The sequence below is a fragment of the Dama dama genome, chromosome 5 (genome assembly GCF_033118175.1).
Source record: "Dama dama isolate Ldn47 chromosome 5, ASM3311817v1, whole genome shotgun sequence".
Lineage (NCBI taxonomy): Eukaryota > Metazoa > Chordata > Mammalia > Artiodactyla > Cervidae > Dama > Dama dama.
In genome coordinates, this window is record NC_083685.1 from 3,692,885 (window position 1) to 3,716,807 (window position 23,923).

General features: G+C 64.6%; 1 protein-coding gene across 2 annotated transcripts in view; it reads right to left on the reverse strand.

Moving 5' to 3' along the window:
- OSBP2 (oxysterol binding protein 2) overlaps positions 1-23,923 on the reverse strand; it is a 119,449-nt gene that overhangs the window by 9,425 nt on the left and 86,101 nt on the right. For both annotated transcript variants that reach the window (XM_061141537.1, XM_061141538.1), the window contains 6 exons: positions 15,789-16,045; positions 4,565-4,757; positions 4,018-4,135; positions 2,873-2,921; positions 2,550-2,696; positions 1,552-1,797 (listed from right to left, as the gene is read on the reverse strand). In XM_061141537.1, the coding sequence (XP_060997520.1) occupies positions 1,552-1,797; positions 2,550-2,696; positions 2,873-2,921; positions 4,018-4,135; positions 4,565-4,757; positions 15,789-16,045 (1,010 nt within the window). The remainder of the gene's footprint in view (positions 1-1,551; positions 1,798-2,549; positions 2,697-2,872; positions 2,922-4,017; positions 4,136-4,564; positions 4,758-15,788; positions 16,046-23,923) is intronic.

Consider the following 23,923-nt stretch of genomic DNA (forward strand, 5'->3'; position numbering starts at 1 on the left):
CCCCTAGCCAGCCCGGCTCCTGCCCAGCCCGATGGTGGTGCCACCTGCTCGGCCCGCCGGGCACCTCCGCCCCGTCCTCTCCCGCACTGGGCTGTCTTGCTGAGGACACCACATCCACCGCATCAGCGTTCCCGCACCCGGTCCGTCTCATCTCTGTGGCTCCTGGTCTCAGGGTTGGGGTGAAGCCCCTCCTTGCAGCCACCCGGAGTGGCAGCTGTGGGCTCAGCCCTCCCCCAGAAGCTCCTGACACTCCCCACAGCGGCACCCCCTTCCCTCCACAGCCCGGACCTGCCAGCCGCCCCTGGGTGATGAGTGAGCTGCCAGGGCCCCCTCTGGAGCCCACCCCCACAAACTCAGGACGTGACCCCGCGCCCTGGAGCTCTGCTCAGCCTCCTCCTCGGACAGACGGCCCCGTCCGTCCGGCGCTCACACCAAATGCCGGACCCCTCTTCTCACGCTCCTCCTCTGGTCCTTAGCAAATCCTGGCTGTTCTTTAAAACAGCATCCAGAGCCCCCCTGCCTCCAGCCCCCTGCTCCAGCCCACCCTGCCTCCAGCCCCCTGCTCCAGCCCGCCTGCCTCCAGCCCCCTGCTCCACTCTTACTGCTGCACTGTCGCCATGGCAGTGCAGGGGGGGGTTCCCCATAAAATGGCCTCCTCTTCCTCCAGTGATGCCTCCACAGAGAAAAGCCAGAGGCCTCCTGCCGCCCCGCTCCCCTCTCTCTGCCCTCAGCGGCTGTCTCTCCCCCAGTCTGTCAGCCAAGCTCCTCCCAGACCACCCCCTTCCTAAAAGAGCCAGAACCATCCACTCACAGAGTACCTATCCCCGCCCCGGCCCCTGAGACCCCTCAGCGTGAGCACCTCTTGGTTCATCGTGGGTTTGGATCAGCTCCGTTCAGCTCAGGAACCCTGGTCATCGCCGCCGCCTTCCCCAGCCCCCTCCTCACTCCACCCCTCCGGAAGGCGCGTCTGCCCGACCTCTGACCTCCCCTGGTCAGGCTTTCCACAGGCCGAGCTCGCCTTGGAAACCAGCCACCGGACTGCAGTGTCGGCGTCCTGAGCTCATTCCTGGGCCCGCGGCAGTGGCCCACACAGAGGAGACCTCAGCGGCAGCCCGACCCGGTCTGTTCTGACTGCCTTGTCCCCCGAGCATGCGGTGCGGCACCGCTGGAACCACCCTTCTGCAGACGAGGGTGCCAGGGTGTGGCCTGGGGCTCCTCACCCCCAGCCTCCGCCATCGCTGACCCCAGCCCACGGGGCGCAGGCCTGCAGCTCCGCGGAGACCCCAGCAGCTCTAGGCCCCCTGGCTCCCTGACGGCACCCTGCAGAGGCCCCTGCCCACTGCTCCTGGCCGCAAGGGGCATCCTCCCCCCAGCGCTCCTCCCACGCGGTCCCCCGTCCCTGGAAGCCTGCTCCATGGGTACCCCGGACCTGCCCCCGATGGGAGACCCAGCTGCCTGACCTGACCTCAGCCTGATGGCCCCCGGGGTCAGTCCGTGTCCCGTTGGTCTGACCCTGACCCCCCCGCCCAGCTGGAGCGGCGTGGGCCTCACCTGCTCGCAGAGGGAGCGCAGGCCCATGTCCTCGAGCCGGTCCAGCTCGAAGGTCTCGCCCAGCATGGGGTTGAAGGGCTTGGCGATGCGGTGCACGGTGGTGGAGTAGGAGGACACGGAGAAGGCGGCCACGAGGCACATCTGCTCCGCCGCGCTGCCGCAGCGCGCCGCCTTATCCAGCAGCTGGTGGTACTCCAGGTCCTCCGTCAGCCGCTGCAGCATGGACAGGGGCTCGTTGAAGTTCACCTGTGGCGGGCGCGGGGTCAGTCCGGGTCTGCACGGGCCATCCACTGCTCCCAGCACAGACCTGGGGTCGTCCCCGCAGCCTTACTCCGCTCCGGTCCAGGGACGTCACTGGGAGGCCCCCTGCCGCCCTGCCTCCCCACGCCCCGCCTCCGTTTTCTCCAAGTCCTCACCACGGTCCACCCTGCGGCCCTGGCAGACCTGTCAGGTTACCTTCAGTCTCCCCTCCCAGGATGGAGGCGCCGCGGCAGTGACTCCTAGGAGTCAGGGACCGAGCGAGTGAGTGGACGACGTGGGTCCACCTTGTGTTCTGAGCTGTCGTGCAGCTTTCTGCCCTGGGTCACAGAGCGATGCCAAGTCTGACCTGGAGCCCCGGCTCCCCTCTGTGGAGAGGCCGCTGGGGTTGGCAGCGCGGGGACCTCGCTGTGGTGGGGACCCGGAGCAGCTTGGCTCGGAGCGGGCAGGCCTACTCAGCGCACACCCAGCCCAGCCCTGCCGTTCCCCTCCCGCCGGGGCAGGCGGGGGCCTGTGAGCCCCACGTTTGATCAGCAGAGCCCTCCCAGGCTCCTTCCCGGAGTCTGAGACCTCTGCCCTGGGGGAACATCAGGAGTGCGGGTGGACACGACTCAATACTGCCTTACGTGCTCAAATGTGCCATTAAGAAAATGACCCCAGGGCTGCGTGCACTTCCCACGGGCCATCGCTTCCCCTCCAGGCGCAAGCACAGCCCCCCGGGGCCCCTGCCTGGCCCCTACCGGCATGGGGATCTTGGAGAGCTCCCGGCCAATGCAGTTCTTCATGATGCTCCAGAGATTAAGGCTGTAGTTGGGCTTGTCGGGGATGCGGACACGCCTCTTGACTTTGGGAGGCCCCTGGGGCACAAGTGAGGCATCATCTAGCATCTGCCAGAGAAGCAGAGTTTGCCTGTCAGCAGAGGCCAGCGCCAGCCCGTTGCTGGCAGAAGGGGCAGGCTCTGCCTGCCCTCAGATGAAGGCACCCAGGGTGCAGGACCCCCCCAGGGGCCTGAGGTCAAAGTGCTGCCTCCCCACTGCCCCCTGCCCAGGATCCCCTCACTCACATTGTCTGCAGTCCATTCCACGGAGCCTGTAGTCCCTGCCTCAGCTTTTCTGTGGGAAACACAACAGAGAAGGCAAGTTGTTTACAAATCCCAAGGCCTCCTGGGGACCCGACCCCCTTCTATCCAGCCCCCTGGGCAGTCAGAATTTTAAAAACTCTGTTTCAAATATTATTGGGAAACAGAAGATGAGTTGGAAATACACTGTTGAGCCACCAGAGATTCCCTCAGGGGTAAGAGGACGCCAAACCAGGCCTCTCCCTGGAAGAACCCAGGGCAGGGAGGCGGTGAGCCGCGCTGGTCCACGAAGGCAGAGGAGGAGCAGCCACAGGATTTCACCCCTCCTGGCCTTGCTGGGTTTTGAGGGGCCAGGGACGGCCGCCTGGGGTGGGGGCAGTGGCACAGGCGTGGGTCTGGGGCTGCCCGGACGCCTGATGCGCCTGGGGACAGGCAGGGAGCACGTGGTGGGCAGGGGGCCGCATGGCTGCTGCGGGCAGTTCTGTCGGCCTCCCTGGCAGTTGGAGAGGCAGCTCCTCCCCAGGTCGAGGTCGGGGCCCCCATGCCAGCCAACACAGCCCCCCGGCCCTCTGACCCCTTCGGTATCAGGACCTAAGGCACCCTGGGAGGCCTGCGCCCTAACCCTGTGGAGCCCGTGCTCCCGCCCCGCCGTGCTCCCTGCCCACAGCCCCGCCTCACTCTGCTCCCTCCACGCACGTCCTGCCAGCTCGGGCCGCACGCCTGGGCGCGTCCTGAGGGCCCCAGGGACTGGCAGCCTGGCCGTCAGCTGTCCCGGCTACTACTAACGTGTATTCAGAAAGATCCCGAAAGAGCTAGCTTTTACAAGAAATGAAACAAAAGCTTCGAGATGGAGAATGAGAGGCTTCCTGTCTCTGGTCTGCTCTGGAATGCTGACAGGGAGCCCGGGACCCTGCAGCTCTGCGGCAGGGCAGCGCCCTGCTCTCCGTTTAAAGTGAAATCCCCGTACAGACGTCGTCTGGGTATTTTTTATTTAAGGAGGCACAGAACCTAGCCTAAGCGAGACCAGCACCTGGAGCAAGACTGAAAAGAAACCCCGGGTGCAGAGAGCCGAAGCGCCCCGAGAAGGAGGCGCCGGCGGGGCGTGGCCCCGGCGCCGCGGCCCCGCCCACCTGCCCTCGCTGGGCTCGGTGATCACGGTGATGAAGGACGTGGAGTCTTCCATGGCGTCGAAGTACTCGGTGTCCTCATCCTCCTCGCTGTCCTCGCCTTTGCTGGCTAAGAGGCTTCCTAGGGACACACACCGTCGCCACCTCAGTCGGCAGTCTCGCCATCCCCCCCGGCCCCGGGGCAGCCCAGAGCCCCCATCACCCACCCGAGCTGCCCTGCTCCCTTCCCCGGAACGCGCTCTCCTCTCAGCCTTCTGCTCTGGGAGCCTCCCTCCTTCCGGAAGCTTCCCCCGCGCTCCGAATACTCTGGTCAGTGGCCCAGCTTCCCTTTCCCGGGGCGCCTGTGGCCTCCGAGCCCCAGGTTAGGTGAGCGGCACCTGGCACCCGGGAGGTGCAGCCACGGGGCTCATCTGGAGCCTGTGCCTGTCACGGGGGTGCCGGGGCACACGGGCGGGCAGCAGGGGTGCGTGTCCGCGGGGGCCGCGGAAGCTGAGCCAGCTGGCGGAGGGGACGCCGCGGGTGCTGGGCGGGTGGACGGGCGCCCGCTCACCCTCGCTGAAGCTCTTGCTGGGGTTGGCGGCCCGGCCCGGGGCGCTGCGGAAGGCGCGCTCGAGGCTGTTGTGCTGCTTGGCCAGCTGCTCGATGGTCTCCTCCAGGTGGGCGCGCTGCTCCTGCTCATATTGCAGCGCGCGCTGCCATTTCCGGCTGTGCGTCTCCGCTAGCTCCAGGAAGTCCCTGCAGGCCTGGGGGCGAGGGGGCGGCCGTGAGCAGAGAGGGGGGCCCCAGGGGAGCCATCCCCAGAGGGCCCAGAAACACCCGCGCTGCCCCCTGAGCCTGCCGTGGGGTCAGGAGACCCCGGCTTTCTCAGAGCCAGCCTGGCGTCCGCCCTGGTTGGCAGCCCACCCTCGAGACGCCCTTCGAGAGCAGCAAGCCCGGTGCTGCCAGCCGAAGCCAGCACACTGGGTGTTTCTCAGGGCGGGGCCCCAGCTTCGCTGTGTGCGGGGCCGAGGTTTGTCAAAGCCCGTCCCCGCTGGAAGCGGCGCACTCCAGGCAGCCCGGGCGGGACCCTGACTTGGGTGCAGAAGGAAGAAAGACTCCCAGAGCTAAAGGGTCTTGTCCAGCAAAGGAGACGTGAAGTTGCTCAGTCGTGTCCAAGTCTTTGCGACCCCATGGACTGTAGCCCGCCAGGCTCCTCTCTCTGTCCATGGGGTTTTCCAGGCAAGAATACTGGAGTGGGTTGCCATTTCCTTCTCCAGGGGATCTTCCCCACCCAGGGATCGAACCCGGGTCTCCTGTATGCAGGCAGACTCTTTTTTACTGTCTGAGCCTCCAGGGAAGCCCCCAGTTCCAGCAAAGGAACTAGGACTCAGAACTTTCTACCGAGTTACCACACAGTCTGTCACTCATCAGCTCTCCTGCGGTTCCCTTCAGACTTGTGGCCCACTATGACATCCAGATTCTGTTTAGCCTCCTAGGTCCACAGGTGGGGTGGTTCCAGCACCCGCTGAGGAAGCAGGGGCTGGTCATTCTGCCCCCATCACCACAGTGGAGAGGAGGGCCTGGGTCTCTGTTGTCCCTGGAGGGCAGAGAGCTCCGAGCCGGACACCTCTGGACTTGCCCTTTCTGGACCCCGCTAACGTGCTCAGAAGGGACACTGGCTCTCAGCCCAAGCGGCATGGGTGGTCTCAGGCCACCACCCCCACCAGCCACTGGGCTCCATTAACATCGCACGTGGCCCCTCCCCAAGGGTTAGAGATGAGCCTGCAGGGAGAAAGGCACGGGGCCCCTCACCGGCCACAGGGATCACGCAGCACGACCTGAAGGGCCGCTGGGGGGAGCCAGTGGGTGATGTGGAGCTCCGGGCTGGGGAGCACTTGACGGACACCCTCTTCATCAAGGCTGGCCCCGAGCACGTGCCTGCACCCTGCCTGGGCTCAGCTGGCTCTCCCGCCCCACAGGGAGCCGCGCCCCCAGCGGGGGCGGCCTGGCTGGTGGAACGGGCCCTGGCCTGGGGCTCCAGGGGGCCGGCTGCTCAGCTGGCTCTGCACGTCGCCCCTTAACAAGCCCTTCCCAGGCACCTTCCCTCCGTCACCCCATCTCTTCTCACCCCACCCCCCGCAGCATGCAGCGGGCAGGGCCCCCTTCAAGGAAGCCAGAAAAGGGTGAGCGATCAGAGTGGGGATGGCAGACTCCTGCCTGGGCCACTCAGCTGCTCTGGGTGCACGTCCTGTCCATGAACCACAACAGGAACGCCTGGCAGACCCTGCACTCGTGAGCCCCTGTCCCCACTCACCCCGCCGAGTCCTCAAGGTGGGAGGAGAGGGACCGTCCCTGTCTGACAAAAGAGCAAACAGGCTCAGTCCCCAGCAGCTGCCCTGCAAGGCTCTGGGGATGGGGTGTGTTCAGGGGCCCCTGCCCTCCCTGGCAGGTTGGATCCCTGCCCGGCCACACCTAAGCCACTGTAACACGCTTCTCAAGCGGGGCAGGGATTTGTGACAGGTGTCCCGACACGGGCTGGGGGAGGGAGAGACTCGTGGGGAAGGGAGGAAAGCTCCTTATGGGCTCAGCAGGCTCGAGGTGAGAGGCTGCATCCGGCCCTTGCAGGCCTGGGGCTAAGTGGGCTCTGTAAGTCTCACCACCCCCCTAGAGTGGAGCTGCCACCACAGACTGCCACACGACCCGGGGACACCGAGGTGGGTCTGGGGAGGCCCCGCTGCAGGCCCAGCTCTTCTGCTCCCGGGTTTGTGACCTGGAGCCCAGCCTTCCCACCCTGGGTCCCACAGGCCCCCAGCTCCACCCCTGCCCCGCCCCTCCTCACAGTAAACCTCAGGGCAGGGGCCCTGACAGCTGTCGCTGACAAACCCCTGCAGGGGCCAGAGCGGAAGGCACCTCGCTCCTGGGACTGCCCTGGCAGGTTAAGAGGTAGCAGAGGGGCGGGAGGGCCAAACACCCCTCAGGAACGTCCCACACGCTTACAGGAGCCCCAGGACCCCAGGTCCGTAACCCAGAGCTCAGCCCACCCCGGCTGAGCTGCCAGCCTTCCCCTGCTGACCCCAAGCGCAGCCCAGCACCCCGTCAGGTTCGTCTGGACTCCGGCCACCTGTTTGCCACCCGACGAGGAGCCCTGACCGCAGCGGTGCCGGTCCCCTCGGCTGCTGGTCTGGTCAGCTCTCGGGCCGCAGAGCTGGGTGTGTTGTGGTGTCAGAAACTCACCCCAGAGGCCTGGCATTGGCGGGAGGGGTGTGCCTTCGTCTCCTTGGGCCCACCGCTTTAGGGAGGACCCTTGCTGGGGGCTCCTGTGCCCCCGAAACTGAGGCCCAGGGGGAGGCGCTGCCTAGGCCAACAAGGGGCAAGCAGGGCAGGATGCCAGGGCCCCGGCCGACCCGTCTTGGGTGGGGCATGTAGGGACCAGGGCTGTGCCGAACGTGGGGCCCTGTCACGGGTGATACATGTGGTGGGTGATCACGGTTTTCTGGTTCCTGGGGTCTGGGGGGGCCCTGCCCGCTGGCACTTCGTCTGCCCCGTCGGACTGGTTTGGCAGCTCTACAAGGGCCTCTGGCCTCGCCTCCGCCTAATAAGCACTGCTCCAGGGGACCTGCTGCCGGCACTCCCCACCAACTCCGCACAGTTCCCGCAGGCACCCCTCGAGTTTTAACATAGGTGGATGCTTTGCTTTTATATAACTCAGAGCATTTAAAACAATCCTTGTGAAAGAGCCACAGACAACAGTATTAAACAGCCAAAGGTCAAACAATGTAGTTCACACAGGCTCAGAGAACTCCACATGGCCTCAGCTCCCTACCAGCAAAGGCAAAGAGGGGAAAATGGAAGGATGACTATACCGCACGGGGAACGCTCGTCAGTATCTTGTGATAACTTGTCAGGGAAAAGAATCGAAGAAAAATGAATAACTGAATCATTTTCCTATACACCTCAAGTTAACACAACAATGTAAATCAATTTTAAAAAAAGGGACTTCGCTGGTGGTCCAGGGGCTAAAATTTCATACTCCCAATGCAGGGGGCCCCAAGTTTGATCTCTGTTCAGGGAAACAGCCCCTTGCATGCTGCAACTAAAGATCCTTCGTGCTGCAGCTAAGACCCAGCACAGTCAAAATACTTTTTTAAAAAAGTGACAAAGCCAAGGAGGGAAAGATGATTGTGGTGTGAAAATGAATTAGGCTCCCTTCCATAGAAACGACCCCTTTCTTGCCCAGCTTCTCTCAGACCTGATCCCAGACCCCCTCCACACTCATCTCCGGGGCCCCGTCCTTCCCCACACACCGCCTCCCATGTGGCCCCCGTGTCTTCCTCCCCTTCTCCAGCCCCACCACCCTCTGATCCCCACCACAGGTTGGGGATAAGGGGTGTCGGGGGCATCCTCGCAAGCACTGAGGAACCATTACAAGTGTGGTGAGGAGGATGTGCAGCTCAGGGAGGCCAAGGGACCCGCTCAAGACCGCAGGCTGCGCTTGTAGGGCCAGGGTCTGAGTCTCCCTTGTCAAGCTGGATCCTTATGCCTGTCTGGGCGCCCCTTGGGCTGGTGTGGCCTCCAGGGCCTCCCTGCCATGGAGCCAGGTGGCTCGGGATGCTGCCCTGCCTGGGCCCTGCAGCTGCGGCTGTTGCCGACACAGCCAGGGCTGCCTGCTAAAAACCCGGGGGCCCCCACCTCACCGCCTCTGAAGGACAGACCAACATGGAGCCGCAGAGGGAGGGTGTCCAGGGCTGCCTCTGGACCGCATGTGGCCGGGCTGGGCCGTTCCCACCGACGCCAGGGCTCAGGGGTGGGGGTCGTCTACAGGCGATGGGAGCCCGCGCCTCCGCTGCCCCGAGCTGCCTACCTGTGTCTGTCCCCCGAGGCAGCGGTTTCCCCTGAGGCTGCCGCCCTTCCCCGGGCCCCATCCCGGCAGGCGCAGAGGAAGGCAGGGGCTGGCCTGGCCCCACCGCCCAGAATGCTGAGCTGCGCTCGCTAAGCTGGATTAGGCCTGGGGCCCAGTGATAGGCAGGCAGCCGGGGGTGGCTCCCAGCAGCCCCAGGAGGGCCTGGCTGACCCTGGCTGAGAGCACGGTCACATCTCATCTCCCTGAGGCCCTGTCCTGTCCTTCAGACCCCGTGCCCCGCCCTGTATAGAAGCAGCACTCCGGGCCGCCGCAGAGCCCCCGACACTGCACTGGGACCCCTCACAGCATTGCCGCCCACCCAGGGGCAGGCCTGTGAAGGCAGCTGAGGGCTGCCCACCTGGGGAGCCTGTTGGGACCCAAGGGAAGCAGCTGCCGATAACCCCAGCAGGTGTCCTGTGGGGCAGACGCCGAGGGTCTGGGCTGTGTCCCTGGCCCAGCTCCACCCAGGGGAAGGACGATGCGCATTAATTGCTTTTGTCCCCCCTAATCCTAATCCTCATTGCAGCCACAGCCTCCCTGCTCCCCACGTGTCGGCAGGCGAGCAGGGCATTGGGCCTCCGCCTGGGTCTCTGCGCCCTGTCTCCGTGTGGCCCAGGGAGCCTCCCAAAGTCTAGGAGGGTCTGCAGAGCTGGGAGCCCTGCTCGGGTCCGGCCTTCCCAGCGGCCGCTCAGAAACCATCGGTCTGCTGCCTGGTCACGGCCGCCCTGGCTGGGCCACGAGGAGGGTGCCAGGGAGTCTGTGGGTGTCGACTGGGTGGCCCTCGGAGCCACAGAGGAGGTGGGGCCAAGGGCCTGATGCCCAGGGCCGGGTGGGGCAGGGGCCCTGGGCCACAGGAACAGCTCAGAAATGGTCCAGCCCTCGACACCCAGCAGTTTCCGCTCGCCCGGCTCGCAAGGAGGATGCGGGGAAGGGCCATGCCTCCCCCTGCAGCAGCCAGGCCCTGCCTGGGGTGGATGGCCCTGTGGCTGGCTCACAGCCTTTGGGCTCCCAGGTTGGCGGGTGGCCGGGGCTGCTCCACCGGCTAACTTGCCACATCGACCCTCCCGTGGGCAGCATCGCTGTGGACCTGCCCCCACTGCTCTGTGGTACTAAAGGCGGCGAATAGGGGGAAATTCTGTGGAGTCAGGTTCCGTGGGCCCCTCTGCGTCGCCAGCAGCTCATGCCAGGTCCAGGGAGCCACCTTCCTCTCCCACCCAGAAGTGGCAGGCTGGCCTCCGCGCTTGCCTCCTGACGGTGGGAAGGTACTGTCCAGGTCATAGGTGGCCACCTGGGGAGAAGCATAGCCATCCTGGGCTCTGAGATGGAGAACAAGGGCCTCCCAGGAGCCACAGCGGTGCCGGGCTCTCCAGGGGGCCCCTGTGGCTCAGGACCAGCCACGTGGCCACACTGCGCGTCCACCAGCCTCGCTGCCCCTCCGGGCCGAGCCACTCCTGGGGCCAGGCCCCCTGCTCCTGTGGGCTTGGCTCAGCCTGGCCAGCCCTCCCTGGATATGCAGGGTACTTGCTCACGGCCCTGCGAGGGCGGCTTCTCACTTCCGTCCACACTTTAAAGTAGCTCCTTCCAGGCTCAAAATAGTTCACCCTGGTGGGCAGGAGCTGGCCCCATCTGGATGCCAGTTTGCCGACTGATTTTAGACCGTCCTGGAATCTATTTTTACTCCTCTCCCCAGGCCCCAAGCAAGCAAGCTGCTGGGAGCCAAGCAGTGGTGGGTCAAACGGGAGCCTGCCCATGGGCCCTGGAAGGACCCGGAGGGGGGCCCCCATGCTCTCCAGATGGGGCTCAGAGCAGCCCCAGAGGGTCTCCAGCAGAAAGGGGCCCCTTCTGACCCGGTCCACTCCTCTGATGCCCCGCATGTGAGGCCCCGGCCCCAGTACCCAGACTTGCTGCCTCTGCTCCCACCTACCTGTCCTCACCTGTGCCCACCTGCCTGTCCTGCCGCGGCAGTTTCCCACTCTTGCTGTCCGCCTCCCCCGCCCCCAGCACATCTGCTCACCCCGCCTTTGTTCTCACAGCACCCCCGGCTGGAGCTGGGCCCCCCTCAGCTCCAGCTCTGCTGGGTTCTAGCGCCCTGTGCCCCTGCCGTCAGGGTCTGCAACCCACCCTGTGGGCCAGCTCTGCTGCAGGCAGCAGGATGTGTCCCTTATGGGCTGCTCCCTCCCCTGGTAAATGAGGGACCCAGTGTGCAGGTTCCGTCCCTGTCAGGGGCCTTGGTGGCCAGCACCTGGCCCCCACCCCCCAGCTTCTTGCATCTCAACTATCTGGTCTTTTGTGGGGCGCACCCACCCCCCAGCTCTGCTCACCTGCCAGGTGCCCTCACCCTGTTCCTGCCCAGCTCGGAGGGGCCACATCAGGAGGGGCCCCGGGCTGTCAGCCCACCAGGGGGCCCAGCACCTCCACACTGAGGCTCCCCTCGCTCTGGGCCTCGGGATAGCGCCTGAGTGATACACGTGACAGTGACAAGGACGCTGTAAGGACACCAACCTCGTGTGGCCGTTGTGGGGAGCAAACAAGATGCCAGGAAGGAGCCAGGGCGTCCCGGGCGCCTGCTGTCACCGCCAGCCCCCAGAGGCCAGCCCCAAACCAGGGCATCTGCTCCACCACAAAGACATGCTCGGGGGAGGAGGAAAACGGGAGTGCGTTCTTTCACCCCGTGGAAACTGACACCCAAAGTATGCACTGGTGATGTGTTAATTCTGCCCTTTGCCTCCTCTGACGCTGTGATGCAGCCACTGCTGTAACATGGGGCGTGTCCTGGCTCTCCGGTGCGGCTTGCGGCCTCCACACCCAGGCCAGGGTTGGGGGTGCCCTGCACACTTTGAGGCTCAGCCTAGGAACCCCGGTCGCTCACGGCGCTGTGAGGCTCCTCCTAAATGGCAGCGATGCACAGTTACCCAGTCGGCGATGCCAGCATGGGCCCGCTGGGCTGCCTTTGATCAGTCTCACGGACTCGCTCGCTGGGGAGTTCTGCCAGACACTGAGCGGTTCACTCAGTCGCTCCTGCATTCTCTCCCAACCCTCTGCCCCACCCCGCTGTCTTTCTCTCGTTCACTGACGCTCCCACATGCCAGACTCTGTGCCACGCCTGGAAGTTACAGGGCTCCCAGAGCACGAGGGAGAACACGTCCAGTCCCTGCAGGCGCCCAGCTCAGCGGGGACGATGGGCACTATGCTGGGGTAGAAAAGCCCGTGAAACAACAAGGTCCTACTGCGTCAGCACCCTGGATAAGCCGCAGTGGAAGAGGACAAAGAAGGAACGTGAACATGTGCCTAACTACGGCACTGTGCTATAAGGGAGATATTAGTGCAACATCCTAAATCAACTGTACTTCAATTAAATGAACTTTAAAAAGCCCCGGAGATGCATGGACCTGCCAACAGGGCAGTGGGATAGGCGGGGATGTGGGGCTGGAGGTGGGGTGAGGGTGGGCAGACGAGGGCTTCCTGACCCTCCTGCCCCCTAGGAAGCCACGGGCTGGAGGGGCTCTGGAGCCGCAAGACCTGGGCTCTTATCCTTAGCAGCTGCCTCAGTCTCCCCACCATACGCTGCTGAGTGGGCCAGGGGAGGGGGTGCGTGCGGAATGCCTTGTCAGCAGTGTGACCCTGGGAAGTTGGTTCTCTTTCTCTCTGGCTCCCTGTGGGTCAGTGGTCCATCGCTGCCCCTGGCACCAGGGCTGAGCCAGCCAGGTGAACCATGAGACAGGCCTGTGGGTGGGCTCCGGGTGACCTCCCTGTGAGAAAAAAGCGTTTACGATCTGGCATAAAGCCCTGTTCCTATTTCACCGCAACCGGGCCGGGTCGCGTCTGCAAGGCCAGGTGACCAGGGGGACGGTGCTGCACTTTGCTCTGGGCCTGGCCTGGGGGCAGGGCCCACACTTTCTTCCTGACATGGCAGCTGAGGAAGTGGGCCTAGGATGACTTTGTAGTGGGTTAGTGAGATGTGGGCCACTTGGACCTTCTTTCCTGAGACATGAGGCCCAGTGCGGTCACCACATGGTGTCTCGGGCAGCCCCACTGGGCCACTGTTAGGGCCACAGGTAAGACCTGCGCTCGACCTGAGGGGTACGGCGTCTGGTGGGGGATCGGACGTGGAAATAGCGGGCTAAAGACTGGTCGGCGGGCTCAGTGGTGCCCCTGGGCCCTGCGGGATCTAAGAGGACCACCTCCTGGCCGTGGTGACGTCCGGGGGCCTCGGAAAGATGAGCAGGGATCGGCCCAGCATCGGTGGGCAGGGGCGTTCTAGGAGGTGCAGCAGAGCAGGGGCAACGCTGCAGTATCCACGATGCCGGACCCCCCGCGCCCCTGCCCTCGAACATGCACCAGAGGGGCCACCCTCCGGCTGAGGGCCGGGCGCCCTCGGGGAGCAGGGTGCCCTCGGGGAGCAGGGCCACGGGGGGGCCTGCCTCAGTCGCCACAGTCCCTGGGGCCTTGGAAACTGTCCAGCGCGCCTCCCTCCCTGTCCTGCTGGGAGCTTGGGATCTAAAGGCTGAGAACAGCGCTGCCTCCTCGCAGATCTGAAGGAGGTCCAGCAGCCTCCCCCTGCTTCTCTCCTGAAGGCTGCTCAGCCCCGGACTCCCGGGTAAAGTGAAGGTGCAGCAATCGCCTCCCCCGGGGGCGAGTGCCGCCTGCCTGGGGCCCTCCCGAGGAGGTGACCGCCTGACCAGCCGGCCCGTTCCCTGCTCCCCTGCCATGACCCAAGCTCAACTGGAGCCTGTGCGGTGGAGACCCCACAGCCGTTCACCATCCATGGGAGGTGGGAGGAGAGGTCCCCAGGTTCCCATGGAGGAGTCCCCCCCATTGGGGCAGGGTGGGAGCCAGGGGTGGGTAGGAGGAGAGGTCCCCCAGGTTCCTGTGGAGGGCTCCCCTCGGTCAGGGCAGGGAGCTGGGAGGGGGTGGTGGAGAGGCAGGGGCGCCCAGCAGTGGGAGGTCCGGCTTCCTCCTCCTCCCGTGAGACCTGGGGGACAGCTGGGGCAGCTCCCAGCTGGGGACCATGCTGGGTCCCCACCGCTGCAGGAAAGACCCCGTGCAGCTGCTGCCCAAAGGTAAGAGGCGCATCAGGGTCTCGGCGTCTGACACGGGGCTTGGCCTGGGCAGAGGCACCTTCCCTGTGTTGACCTCAGAGTAGCAGGGGCCTCTGTGGCCCTCAGGGGTCTCACCCCGATCATCACGAGGACTGTCACTCCCCCCACACGCTGCACAGACCTGGGCTTGTGTCCAGCTTAGACAAGCTGGACTTAGCGGCTGGAGGCCCCGGGCAGCTCTCCACATGGGTATCAACAGTGAGGCCGTGAGGAGGGTAAGGGGTCCCGGGCGGGACGGGCCTCGGTTACAACTCCTTGGTCCAACCCCTCCTAAAAGCCGGGGTGGAGGCCGAGGCCTGGCCGGGGGTGGGGCTGCTCCGCCTGTGCGGCCCGTCTGCACACGGTGGGGGTCTGGGCGCTTGCTGTCTGTCAGCCACGCAGACTGCCCGCCCAGAGCCACGCCAACTCCTGCCGGGCGAGGAGCAGCTGAAGGGAAGGGTCCCCGGAAGGAATGGGGCCTCTGCTCGAGCCTGGCCACCCAGCACCTCACTTCTCTGCCCCTCATGGGAGCCAGACATGGAGGGGCCCTCCTCGGGGTCACATTCGTGGCGGGCAGAGTGCAGGTTGCACCACGCGGCCCGCGTCTCCTGGTGCCAGCGCTGCCCACAGGCTTCCTGACCAACCCCGGGGCTTCAGCTTCCTTCCCGCCACACAATTCATTAGGCGCTCAGGTGGCAAGCCGTCTTTACGGCTTCGTAAACACAGACGAGCCTCTGATGCCTGATAAATTCTTTAGGCTAGAGATGCTAACCAAGCAGCTCATTATCTGGGAAAAACCAGAACGGCCTGTGAAGAAAACGTGGCTCTAGGCTTGGCAGGCGGGGAGGCTGGGTGCATTCTCAGCCCTCTGGCTTGTCACCGGGAGATGTGCGCTGACTCAGGCCCCTGGAGTCCGGGGACGGGGTGCAGGGGCTGGGCGTGCGGTGGGCTCCAGCCCCCGCCGTCCCACTGCCCTTGGCTCCCCTGCTGCTGGACGGATGGCCCAGCCTCCGCTCAGGCCTCTCGCTGCAGGGCCCGAGTCCCCAGCCGGGAACGGCCAGCTGCCGCTGTGGCCGGCCTGACACCTGCCTGGGCCTCGTCCTCTGGACCCGCCTCCACTCCCCACTCCTGGCCCCGGCTCCCAGCACCACCAGCCCGGCCGGGGTGTGCCCTCCTGGGGGCCTCCCCTGGAAGGGGGGCTGTGGCCGGCAGGCCTATGTCCAGAGGGGGCACTCATCAGGCCGAGAGAGGGTGGGCCCTACGGCCCGGCTCAGCCTTGTCCTCCGCCACCACAGAGAGGCCTTCCGGGTTCCCGGTGACATTCGCATGTGGCTCCCGGGACCCGTGCAGAGGGTGACCCCTGGGGCTGAACCCTCAGTCCACACACATGGCCCCTCGTTCAGCCCCTTACCCTCAGGTGGGCAAGACTGCAGCGGCCTCGGCTGGGAAGCTCTGCTGGCCCAGGGATCCCCCCAGTGCCTGCCCCCCACCCCACATGCATGAGCCCCCCTGGTCACGGGTCCTGGACACGCCGCGTCTGGGCTGGGCCCTCGAGAACGGGGAGGCGGGGGGCAGCAGCTGTGGCAGGGCAGTGTGGCAGCCGCGTCCCCGCTGTGGGCACGGAGCTCGCTGCCCCGCTTGCACGGCCTCCCATGCCCAGGAAGCCCCCGCCGGGCCCCACGCCCAGTGACAGTGAGGGCCAGCGACCTGGCCCAGCCCCAGGGGCGTGGATGGGGTGACGTGGGGGAGGTGGGGAGGGGGAGCCCTGACCACCCAGCAGGGAGTGAGCGGCCCCTCCCTGCGGGCCGGGCACTCACGTTGATCATAGCATTGGACGTGATGCGGAAGAGGGTGGCCCGCTCGTTGACCGCCTTCAGCTTCTCGCCGCTCTCGGCCGGGACGCGGAGGCCGTCCAGCTCGTTCAGGGAGCGCTGCAGCGCCACCCCGTGCTTGGCCACGAGCTCATTGCACGTGCCGAGGTCGTCCAGCTTCAGCGAGAGGCTCCTGATGGTGCCGTGGAGCTCACTCTTGTCGGCTGGGGAGGGAGTCCCGTCCTCGTCGTCCCCAGAGTCATCTGTGGAGAGACGCGGCATGGTTCTCAGGGCCCGGCGGGGGGGAGACCGGGACGGAGGGGCAGGTAGAGCTGCCGGGAGAGAGAGCTGCCTGGGTGAGGGCGGGGTGTCCGCCAGCCCCCCAGCAGGTGGGACGGAGAGGGGACCAGCTTGAATGACAGGGCCTGGCTAAGCTCTGCAGGGTGCAGGCAGGGGTGGGCAGCACCCATCCCAGACCCGCAGAGGCCGCCGGAAGAAGCAGAGTCCCCGAATCACAGGCTGGGCCCCACGGACCCCGCTTCCCCCCACTGTCCGCACCTCACCTCGCTATCTGCTCTCCGCCCACCCCCGGCGGCACCAGGCTGCCCACTCCCTGCAGAGAGTGCTACTGCTGCTTCGGGGCTTCCCCTGTGTCCCTGGCCCAACGCCGGCCCACCTTCCGCGCCCCCCAGAGACACCCAGGCCACCGTCACAGCCCCTCCCTGCTGCTGCAGGGCTCCCCCGAGGAGCAAGGCCACGCTCGGCTGTGGGGTCTTGCGCGTGGAGACACCGGCCGTGGCCCCTCAGCGGCCTTATCAGGCAGGGACTGTGCCTTCCCCGGGGGACAGACAGGTGATGGGGCTCGGGGAGGTGAAGTCCAGCCCCATGCTCCCCCCGCCCCCCCACCGCGGGCTAGTCTGTCTGCCTACAGAGCAGCCCCCTCACACCGGGCTGCGGGGGCCCGCGGCTCACTCCCCTCCCACCACCCCCTCTCCTGGGGCCCCAGGTGCCCTCGGCACCCCGTCCTACAGTCTGGGGTACCTTGGAGCCTGGCCCCTGGCCAGCCCAGCCTGTGTTCGAGCGGGGTTCCGTGGAGAGTGCAGCGGGGTAGACGGCTGGCCTGGGCTCTGCAGCCGCTTCAGTGCCAGCCTGTGAGGGCCAGAGCCTGTGAGTGTCCAGGGTTTCTAAGATGCCTTGTTTCAGAAATAATCAGCAGGAAACTTTTATATATATATATTTTTTGGTGACGAAAATCCGTAACGCAAGATACAAATTTTTGAGAAAAGTACACAGTGTGAGGGAACAGACTTCCTCCCATGGCAGGCAGGGTGTGTGGGGGCGGCGTGGCTGAGTCACTGCTGCGCACGCCCTGAGCTGGGGGCAGCACCTGGCCAGCCGCGGAGGGCCTGCCCCCCCCAGCAAGAAGGCGGTGGGGGGCAGCCGGGCCGGGGACAGGGCTCGCCCCACCCATCCAGCCCCACTGCAGCCCTGAAACAACCCGGCGTCCTGACCCCTTGCCTGACCAACGAGAACACTGAGCCGCAAGGTGGCCAGCAAACAGCGACTGTTCCCACTTGGCAGGCGTGAAAACTCAGCTCCTGACACCGAATCACAGGTTTAGGGCCCTGCCGGTACAGGGCCAGGTGGTCTGCATGGAGACGGTTCCTCCTCCTGGATCACCTACGGAAGGCTCACATGGCTGGGTGCCGGGCCCTGGGCAAGGCGCTGCCTTGGTGAGTGCATGCTGATGACCCGATAAGGTAGGTCTGGGGGCCAGGAGGTGCTCTGAGATCGCCCAGGGCCACGGTTGTGGGAATTCTGCAGCCTCCAGGCCTGTCCGGGGCTCTGAGTTACAATGGAACGTCCTCTCGCTTCCCGGGTTCAACATGTCTAACAACCAGAATAGCCACTGACTGGTCAGTGTGGCTGCTGCTGGGCACCGGGAAGGGCGTGGGGGGCATGCTGGCTGTGGTCAGCCTGAACGTGAGCCCCTGTACTCTGAGCAAGAACTGACCGCCCAAACTCTGAGCACCTTCCTGCGGGAGGGCCGGGAGTTGGGGTGTCGGGGGGAGGTCATTGCACCTCAGCAAGCGGCTCTGGGGTCCAGGTCAGGTCCAGCTGCCCGGGACACGGGGAACTGCTTCTCTGCTCCCAGGGCACTGGCTGGGTGTTTGGGGGTTGGGATGGGAAGGCACTGGGTCAGCAACTGCTGAGCAGCAGAGTCTGTCCCGTGGGAAGGGGCCGCCAGTGCCTCCCAGAGACACGGTGAGGTGACGAGGAGGGAGAGGGAGGGCAGTGAATGGACGACTAATCTTGGGTGCATCCCGGGAGGCCTGCACAGAGGCGGCAGTCACACACGAGGGCAGGGTGGGGAGAAGGGGCGCAGAGCCGCAAGCTGGAGTGGGGAAAGGGGCACAGCTGAGGAGCCTGGGCCTCCGTCCCATGGCCAAACGGACTGTGTGGGCATTTGAGCAGAGGTCCAGGTTAAAGAGGAGGCTCTGGGGGCGGAGTGCAGGGAGGGGATGAACAAGGGAGGGGACCTGGGGCCCCGATGGTGCACTCTGGCTGTGCCGAGCCCCAGGCCTCCGTTCAGGGGCCTCTGCAAGGAGCAGATCCATGTTGGACACACAGATAAAGCTAAAGCTCAACATCAGAGATGCAAACCAAACCACTCGATGTGGCAGTGCTCAAGCTGGCAGAAAGGATGGATGGCATTAACTCCACTTGTGCTTTCTGAAAGACCAGCAGATTCCCTCACGTGCATGAACAGGGTGTCCTGCTTCCCCCCACCACCCCAACTTAGAAGGGAGCTCCTCTGCTGGCGGGCATGTCGTATGAGGAAGGAAGACTCTCATGCGTGCAAAGTGGCTTAGGCTGCGGTTCTCGAGCGGGTGGCCTTGGAGGTTCTCAGGCTTTTCTGACCTCACATGTCCTCTGTGTCCCCACTTCCACTGGGACTGAAACTCAGGGACAGTGAGCTTGTGAGAGGAACAAAGTAACCGCCCACATCTCAACAACACGGCAGACAAGGAACTACCCATAGACTCAAAACCCTACAGAAATGCTGCAACTGCAAGGGCAGCAGCCCCCAAATCCCAGGGCCACGCCAAAGCCACGCTCCCGGCCACGAGGGCGCCCAGGCCGCTGGCAGAGCCCACGTGATGGCCAGGACTCGGCACAGCGCAGCCATGGGGAGGGCCTGCCAGGCTGCCCCGGGGCGGGAACATGATGGGGAGAGCAGAGGCTTGACCCGAGGGGGCTGAATGGAGTGTCTGTGGCGGGGGAAGGACAGGAGAGCTGGGGGCAGGGTGGGGGGCAAGGAGGAGGCCAGGGCAGGGGGAAGCAGCTCTGCCCGCCCATCCTCCTGCCTCCTTCCCCCGCTGGCCCGGCCGCCTCGGTGCCGAACCCCTGCTGCCTGCTTGCCTGCATGCTGCTGCTCCTGGAGCCGCTGACGTTCAGATCAAACCTGCACACAGGACTTCCCTGGTGGTCCAGTGGTTAAGAATCCACCTACCGATGCAGGGGACACGGGTTCGATCCCTGGTCCAGGAAGATTCCCCGTGCTGCGGGGCAGCTAAGCCCATGAGCCTGGGTGCCTGGAGCCCGTGATGCACAACAAGAGAAGCCACCACCACGAGACGGCTGAGTGTCGCAACCGGAGAGTAGCCCCCTCTCGCTGCAACTAGAGAAAGCCTGTGTGTAGCAACAAAGACCCAGCACGGCTAAAAATAAATTACAAATAAGTAAACAAGAGTGTTTTGTTGTTTCTTTTTTAAAAATAAAAAAACTTCACAGAAAAACAGCTAAGCAGGAGCCCAGCGAGCTGCTCCACCAGCCGCAAAGGCCACGACTCCTGAGAGCCGACGCTGCCTGCAGGTCGGGACACGGGTTCTGCCCTTCCTCCCCGGGGAACTCCGGGCCAACGCGCTGGCGCCTTCTCAGAACGATGTTCCTCAGCCAGGGGTGCCCGGAGCCTCCCGGCTCAAGTGACCACAGCAAACAGCAGCTCCAGGCTGAGGAGCGTGGGAAGAACCCCCGGTCTGGCCCACAAGCCGGGGAGTGGAGCGCGGTCAGGGTACAATGCTGGGGGCTCTGGGACGGTGGGACCACGTGCCGCAACAGCCCGTGGAACCAAGGGCCCCAGCCTGTTCTCCTGACACCACCGTTTCTAGAAAAGCACTGACTCCCAAAACACCCATTGGATTTCACTGGCTCTAAAGGCGAGAACAAATCCTTTTTTGCTAGAAGAGAATAAATCCATGACGTTCAGGTTACTGATGCATTCCCAAGGCAGCAGTCGCAACTTCTCCATCCACCCCGACCGGGCCAGCAAACGACAGCAGTCCACGGCCAGTGCAGGAGTTTCCAACCCTTGGGGGCTACCCTGGGTTGGCTGGTGTGTCCCTCCCTGCAAATTCGTCTCCTTCCTGGAACTTCAGAATGTGACCACAGGACGTCCCTGGTGGCACAGTTGATAGGAGTCCATCTGCCAATGCAGGGTACACAGGTTTGGTCCCTGGTCCGGGCAGGTGCAGGCAGACCCCTTATGCCGCAGAGCAACTAAGCCTGTGGGCCATAACCCACTGAGCCGAGAGCCTGTGCTTCTAACACGGGGAGCCACCGCGATGAGGAGCTGCAGCTGGAGAGCGGCCCGGCGCACCCCAACTAGAAGAAGCCTGCAGTGAAGACCCAGCACAGTCAAAAGTAAGTAAAAATTTAAAAAGAATGTGACCTTATTTGGGCTGCTGCAGGTGCCATTAGTTAGGATAATACTGGAGGAGGGCCGGTCCTTGATCTGCTATGACGGATCTTACAAGAAGAGAAGCAAAGACACAGCCTCCGGGCTGACAGAGACTGGAGCGAAGCATTTACAAGCCAAGGGTTGCCAGCAACACCAGCCGCGGAGACAGGCCTGGGACACGTTCTCCCTGGGCCGTCAGAGAGAAGAGTGCCCCCCGACACCTTAATTTTGGGCTTGTGGGCTCCGGAGCCGTGAGAAAGTAAAAATCACGTGGTGTGAAGCCATGGGCTTGTGGAGACTTGTTACCACAGCCCTGGGAAACGGTTCCTGCAGCTCCAAGTGGCACAGACTTAATTTCCTGCCGCCGTGGAGGGCAGAGGCCCTCGGCACGGGCATGTGGCGAGGCTGCGCCCCGCTGAAGGCTCCTGGGGAGAGCGTGGCCTCCTTTTTTCTGGCTTGTGGCCTCCATCCTCAGAGTCAGCAGACCGGCATCTTCCAATCAGCTGCCTCCGTCTCATAAGGACTCTGTGATTACCCCAGGTTATCCAGGTGGGCCCTGCATAACCTCCCGGCTCAAGGTCCTCAACTTAACCCCGTGGGCACAATCCCTCTGCCACGGAAGGTAACACGTTCGCAGGTTCTGGGAATTAGGACGCAGACACCTTGGGAGCCATCACCGAGGGGCGGTGGCTAAGCGGGACCCGAGGCTATGTTCTCATTTGTCATGGGTCAGTTCTTCCGACTTACTGCCTGAGGAAAGGGGGATGCTCTCCACTTAAGCGCTGAGACCCCCTATCCGGGCACAGAGACCTCACAGGTCCCTCTGAGCTCCCCGCCAGCCTGGCACACACGCCTCCCTGACCACGTGGGGGGGTCTCCTAAAGCCTCCACTGGCCGGCTGTGACCGAGCCCCTGGGCACTGCCCGGACCCAGGCCGCTGGGACGGACCCTCCTCCACCTGGAACTCCTGGGAAGGAGAGGGTTGCCACGGAAACAGCCAGCAGAGCAGAGCCAGGTGGGCTATTTTTAGAAGCAGAACTCTTCCCCCCCCCTCCTCCATCTTTGAGGAGAATGGATCAAGTTTCTGGGTGGGCAAGCCCTGTCAGGGGGCAGTGCAGACTGGCCTGGAAGGTGCGGGAGGTGAGATGGTGGGGACCTGGGGGTCGGGCGCCCCCGGGGCTGCCCCGATTTGCACTTGCTCGCTTGTTTCTCTGGGGAACCTGGCTTTGCCCTCACCTGCCCGCGAGCTCCTCCAAGTCCAGCACTAGGTGAAGAGGACCCTCTCCCCTCAGCCACTGTGGCTGGATATGAGTGAGAGTTACCCCGAACCCACCAGCTCCCTCCCCAGTGCTTGGCCGGGACCTGCCTCCACGATGGGAGGAACACCCGAAAATATGAAAAGAAGGTGGGGGCTTCTCGGAGGTCAAGGCTCAACACTTGCTAGGCAGGAACGAGGTCACAGACCAGGCAGGGGCCCAGAGCGGGCAGGGCCATAAGAGAAGCCATGTCCCGCTCCCCAAGGGGGTGACCACGCACGGCGACCCACAGCCACTCGGGGTGAGTGGCACAAGGCGGAAGGCAGCCAGCAGACAGTCAAGGAGAGCCGCTGGCTGGCGGGGGAAGGCCGGGGGACAGGACCCGGGCTGGGTGCACACCCCCGGCCAGCCCCCTGCCACTCCACAGGAGAGAGGGCGCGGAAGGGCCCCTGCTCCCCACTGCACCGCGGCAGGGAGAGCCTGCGGCCCAAGATCCAGCTCAGAGCAGCAGCTGTGGGTGCTACATCACAGCCTGGCCCAGAGGTGCTCCCGGACCCAGCAGCTCTTGTCGGCGGGTCAGTGCGGGCAGGCACCCTTCCCTCTCCACCCCCCAACCACAGGACGCGGAGAGGCCAGACCCCCAGCCCTGCAGCCTTCCAGCCGTGGCCTCAGTCCCTGAGTGGCCGCTCGTCCCCAGACCCCTCCTGGGCACCAAGAACTTGAAGCAGGGAGGGCCCCCTGCAGTCTGGCTGTGCAGAGACCCCCCCCGAAGGGCCTCTGAGGAGACAAACAGCGTCACAGGGCCCTGCAGTCTTGGCGGAAAACAGCCACTTCCAATCTGCAACGGGTAACACCTCAAAAATTCCATTACAGCAGGTTTGGCAATGGTTGTTTAGATTTCTGGAGCTGTGTTAAGCTGCCCAGATTCGATCACAGAATCAAATCAGCCAGATGCTGACAACAGAGGCCTTGAGGCGGGCCCACGATGTCACGTGACCTCGTGGCTCTGAGACCCCAGGGCCCTGCGCTTGCCCGCGCTGTGTCATCGCCTCGTGTGACACCGTTGGCTACAAGAGTCACGCGCACGAGACAGGAAAGGGCAGCGTGGAGAGCTAAGGATCGTGCCAAGACCCCAGGGCTCCTGGGTGGTGGGGCTGGAGCCGGCAGAGCCGTCTTTGCAGAGCCTGGTGGCTCCTGCCTCCCCCATGGCCCCGAGGCTGAGATATTGAAGCCGCTGGCCGGCACCAGCCAGGGCCCTCCACCTGGGGAGGAGGCGGAGAGCCCTGCTCAGGGGCAGCGCTGGCCCTCGGGGCCCCCACCCTGGAGGAGGCCCCTACCCGGGCACCAGGGAGAGGGAGGGTGGGGGTCTCCTGGTCTGCACAGAGAAGGGCTCAGACAGGAGCCCCAGGGTGGGGCCCCGAGAGGCCTTGGGAGGACGGGGCTGCCTCACAGGTGCGCCCTGTGGAGGAGGGGCCGCCCCAGGGAGGGGCAGCAGGCGTGCTGGGCCGCAGGTGGACGACCAGAGCCCGGAGGACGAGTGCCCCTGAGGTGCAGCCCCCGAGGCAGGTCAGGGGCCTCGGTGCTAGACAGTGAGGCTGGGGGACCAGGCCAGACGTGACCGGGAGCCACTGAGGGCCCCTGGGAACGGGACTGCCCCTCCACCAGGACACTGTCAGTCCTTCCTGACGGGAACCCAGAGGGAAAGCAGGGCTGTCTTCCCAAGGTAGAGTCTGTGGGTCACTAGTCCTGCAGGGGGCTCTGTAGAAAAAGGAACCAATGATCAAAGAAAAACCACTTTCAAAAACAGGATGAATGACGTCCCTTCCCCTGAAGCAGGGAGGTGACAGAAAGTTTCGAGAACCTTGAAGACCTTGGAGGGCATGTCGGGATCTGGTGGAAACATCAGATAACAATTAATAATAAATCGCCAAGCCCTGGCAGGCAGATGGAGGACAAGCCAGAGCGTCGGTATCGGGTAGACCCATCTCCCCTCCTCCCTCTGGTGGTTGGCACGGGGTGTGCGGAGGGCGGCTCCCTCTGCAGCAGGGTGCAGGGGTGGCCCCCAACCAGGACCGCTGTCAACGAGGCTGAGTGGGCCGCCAAGGATGGGCGCCCCGGGCTTCACTCCGCTTCCACCAGAGACA